The sequence below is a fragment of the Ascaphus truei genome, unplaced genomic scaffold (assembly GCF_040206685.1).
Source record: "Ascaphus truei isolate aAscTru1 unplaced genomic scaffold, aAscTru1.hap1 HAP1_SCAFFOLD_2231, whole genome shotgun sequence".
Classification (NCBI taxonomy): domain Eukaryota; kingdom Metazoa; phylum Chordata; class Amphibia; order Anura; family Ascaphidae; genus Ascaphus; species Ascaphus truei.
In genome coordinates, this window is record NW_027455146.1 from 24,181 (window position 1) to 30,000 (window position 5,820).

General features: G+C 46.3%; 1 protein-coding gene across 1 annotated transcript in view; it reads left to right on the forward strand.

The window, feature by feature from the left end:
• The first annotated feature begins 942 nt into the window (after nucleotides 1–942).
• Nucleotides 943–5,820, forward strand: part of LOC142477626 (ataxin-7-like protein 3) — a 17,036-nt gene continuing 12,158 nt past the window's right edge. The window contains 1 exon segment of the mRNA XM_075582328.1: nucleotides 943–1,038. Coding sequence (XP_075438443.1) covers nucleotides 943–1,038 — 96 coding nt within the window.

The window sequence follows — 5,820 nt, forward strand, 5'->3', positions numbered from 1 at the left end:
GAGAGCAGGGTCATCGTGTTCCAATGCCAGGGTCGGTGCAGGAGAGAGCAGGGTCATCGTGTTCCAATGCCAGGGTCAGTGCAGGAGAGAGCATGGTCATCGTGTTCCAATGCCAGGGTCAGTGCAGGAGAGAGCAGGGTCATCGTGTTCCAATGCCAGGGTCGGTGCAGGAGAGAGCAGGGTCATCGTGTTCCAATGCCAGGGTCAGTGCAGGAGAGAGCAGTGTCGCCGTGTTCCAATGCCAGGGTCGGTGCAGGAGAGAGCAGCGTCGCCGTGTTCCAATGCCAGGGTCAGTGCAGGAGAGAGCAGCGTCGCCGTGTTCCAATGCCAGGGTCAGTGCAGGAGAGAGCAGCGTCGCCGTGTTCCAATGCCAGGGTCAGTGCAGGAGAGAGCAGCGTCATCGTGTTCCAATGCCAGGGTCAGTGCAGGAGAGAGCAGGGTCATCGTGTTCCAATGCCAGGGTCAGTGCAGGAGAGAGCAGCGTCGCCGTGTTCCAATGCCAGGGTCAGTGCAGGAGAGAGCAGCGTCGCCGTGTTCCAATGCCAGGGTCAGTGCAGGAGAGAGCAGCGTCGCCGTGTTCCAATGCCAGGGTCAGTGCAGGAGAGAGCAGCGTCATCGTGTTCCAATGCCAGGGTCAGTGCAGGAGAGAGCAGCGTCGCCGTGTTCCAATGCCAGGGTCAGTGCTGGAGAGAGCAGGGTCATCGTGTTCCAATGCCAGGGTCAGTGCAGGAGAGAGCAGCGTCGCCGTGTTCCAATGCCAGGGTCAGTGCAGGAGAGAGCAGGGTCATCGTGTTCCAATGCCAGGGTCAGTGCAGGAGAGAGCAGGGTCATCGTGTTCCAATGCCAGGGTCAGTGCAGGAGAGAGCAGGGTCGCCGTGTTCCAATGCCAGGGTCGGTGCAGGAGAGAGCAGCATCACACACAGAAGTTATGCTCGGCGAGGTATGGAAGTGCAGAGAGCATATTTAAAGGACCTCCCGCCAATGGGAGGCATCCAGGAAGTGGGGTTGCGGTCCCTGATAGGCTGCTGGATCGTGCAGGTGCGTCCTATTGCACAGCCAATTGAGACCGCATCAGAGTGTGCGCGCGCACGCCCACCCGCATCACGCTGGCGACCCTGTCGCGCGCCACGACACCCGCTCCAGTACGGGGGGCGAAGACCAGAGGCGGGACCCGCGGGAACAGAGGAGCGCTGAGCACAGCCGCGCCGTCGTCAGGGCGGGGGGCGGACCGACGGGGAGACCGCGCACAAGCGTCAATGCCAGAGGAACGGGAGCGCGCCCTGTGTCCAGAGACAGAAGCACCACCGTTAGGTTACCTCTTTTGAGTGCCACAGGAATCAGACGAGCGAGAAAGCGTTAAGGAGACAGAACCGCCAGAACGGCGAATCCCCCCCCCCCCCCCCTCTAGGCGCAACCTCCGGCCGACACCATGAAGGCTTCTCTGGAAAATTCAAACGGAAGTTCCTGCCCATCCTTGCCGCATGAATCCGCTCACGTGACCGGCCTGTCGCGCTGAGAAATCAGTGTAACTGATTTCTGGCGCATGGACGCGCGCAATGCCTGAAGGCGGTCTGATCGCGCAGCGTGTGGACGCCTGCGCACGGTCTGCGGCAACATGGCCCCAGCCTAATATGTTTGCACGTTATACCTCTCGCTCTGATTGGCTGCTGCTTCCCCATACACACACACCGCCCCCTGAATGACAAACACACTGTAACACAAACACACACACTGTAACACACACACACACACTGTAACACACACACATACTGTAACACACACACATACTGTAACACACACACTGTAACACACACACACACACTGTAACACACACACACACACACACTGTAACACACACACACACACACATACTGTAACATACACACACTGTAACACACACACATACTGTATAGCATATACTTAGTGTGGGGAATAGACCATGCATATTATGTGTGTGTGTGACACACACTGTAACACACACACTGTAATACACAGTGACACACACTGTAACACACATACTGTAACACACAGTGACACATACTGTAACACACACACTGTAATACACAGTGACACACACTGTAACAGACATACTGTAATACACAGTGACACACACTGTAACAGACAGACAAAGACACAGTGACACACACACTGTAACACACACACTGTAATACATAGTGACACACACTGTCACACACATACTGTAATACACAGTGACACACACTTTAACAGACAGACAAAGACACAGTGACACACATACTGTAACACACACACTGTAATACATAGTGGCACACACTGTAACACCCATACTGTAATACTCAGTGACACACACTGTAACACACACACAGTAATACACAGTGACACACACTGTAATACACAGTGACACACACACTGTAAAACCCACACAGTAATAAACAGTGACACACACTGTAACACACATACTGTAACACACACAGTAATACACAGTGACACACACACTGTAATACACTGTGACACACACTGTAACAGACATATTGTAATACACAGTGACACACACTGTAACACACATACGTAACACACACAGTAATACACAGTGACACATACTGTAACACACACACTCTGTAATACACAGTGACACACACTAACACACACAGTAATACACAGTGACACACACTGTAACACACACACAGTAATACACAGTGACACACACTGTAACACACACAGTAATACACAGTGACACATACTGTAACACACACACACTGTAATACACAGTGACACACACTGTAACACACACACTGTAATACACAGTGACACACACTGTAACACACATACTGTAATACACAGTGACACACACTTTAACAGACAGACAAAGACACAGTGACACACATACTGTAACACACACACACACTGTAATACACAGTGACACACACTGTAACACACATACTGTAATACACAGTGACACACACTTTAACAGACAGACAAAGACACAGTGACACACATACTGTAACACACACACTGTAATACATAGTGGCACACACTGTAACACCCATACTGTAATACTCAGTGACACACACTGTAACACACACACAGTAATACACAGTGACACACACTGTAACACACACACTGTAATACACAGTGACACACACACTGTAAAACCCACACAGTAATACACAGTGACACACACTGTAACACACATACTGTAACACACACAGTAATACACAGTGACACACACACTGTAATACACTGTGACACACACTGTAACAGACATATTGTAATACACAGTGACACACACTGTAACACACATACTGTAACACACACAGTAATACACAGTGACACATACTGTAACACACACACTTTGTAATACACAGTGACACACACTAACACACAGTAATACACAGTGACACACACTGTAACACACACACAGTAATACACAGTGACACACACTGTAACACACACAGTAATACACAGTGACACACACTGTAACACACATACTGTAATACACAGTGACACACACTTTAACAGACAGACAAAGACACAGTGACACACATACTGTAACACACACACTGTAATACACAGTGACACACACTGTAACACACATACTGTAATACACAGTGACACACACTGTAACAGACAGACAAAGACACAGTGACACACATACTGTAACACACACACTGTAATACACAGTGACACACACTGTAACACACATACTGTAATACACAGTGACACACACTGTAACAGACAGACAAAGACACAGTGACACACACACTGTAACACACACACTGTAATACATAGTGACACACACTGTAACAGACAGACAAAGACACAGTGACACACATACTATAACACACACACTGTAATACATAGTGACACACACTGTAACACACATACTGTAATACACAGTGACACACACTGTAACACACATACTGTAAAACCCACACAGTAATACACAGTGACACACACTGTAACACACATACTGTGACACACACAGTAATACACAGTGACACACACTGTAACACACACACTGTAATACACAGTGACACACATACTGTAAAACCCACACAGTAATACACAGTGACACACACTGTAACACACATACTGTAACACACACAGTAATACACAGTGACACACAATGTAACACACATACTGTAATACACAGTGACACACACTGTAACAAACATACTGTAATACACAGTGACACACACTGTAACAGACATACTGTAATACACACACAGTAATACACAGTGACACACACTGTAACACACACACACACACACACACACACACACACTGTAATACACAGTGACACACACTGTAACAGACATACTGTAATACACACACAGTAATACACAGTGACACACACTGTAACACACATACTTTAACACACACTGTAATACACAGTGACACACACTGTAACACACACACACACAGTAATACACAGTGACACACACTGTAACACACACAGTAACACATACTGTAACACATACACACACACACACACTGTAATACACAGTGACACACACTGTAACACACACAGTAACACATACTGTAACACACACACACACACACACTGTAATACACGGTGACACACACTGTAACAGACAGACAAAGACACTGTACCACACACACACTGTAATACACAGTGACACACATATTGTAACACACACACTCTAATACACACAGTAATACACAGTGACACATACTGTAACACACACACACTGTAATACACACAGTAATACACAGTGACACACACTGTAACACACACACAGTAATACACAGTGACACACACTGTAACACACACACTGTAATACACAGTGACACACACTGTAACACACACACTGTAATACACAGTGACACACACTGTAACACACACAGTAATACACAGTGACACATACTGTAACACACACACACTGTAATACACAGTGACACACACTGTAACACACACAGTAATACACAGTGACACATACTGTAACACACACATACTGTAATACACAGTGACACACACTGTAACACACACTGTAATACACACACACTGTAATACACACAGTAATACACAGTGACACATACTGTAACACACACACACACACACACACACACTGTAATACACAGTGACACACACTGTAACACACACACACTGTAATACACACACACTGTAATACACACAGTAATACACAGTGACACACACTGTAATACACAGTGACACACACAGTGACACATACTGTAACACACACACACACACTGTAACACACACACTGTAATACACAGTGACACACACTGTAATACACACACACTGTAATACACACAGTAATACACAGTGACACATACTGTAACACACACACACACTGTAATACACACTGTAATACACAATGACACACACTGTAACACACACACACTGTAATACACACACACTGTAATACACAGTGACACATACTGTAACACACACACACTGTAATACACACTGTAATACACAGTGACACACACTGTAATACACACACACTGTAATACACACAGTAATACACAGTGACACACACTGTAACAGACAGACAAAGACACAGTGACACATACTGTAACACACACACTGTAATACACAGTGACACACACTGTAACAGACAGACAAAGACACAGTGACACATACTGTAACACACACACTGTAATACACACAGTAATACACAGTGACACACACTGTAACACACACTGTAATACACAGTGACACACACTAACACACAGTGACACACACTAACACACACAGTAATACACAGTGACACACACTGTAACAGACAGACAAAGACACAGTGACACATACTGTAACACACACACTGTAATACACACAGTAATACACAGTGACAC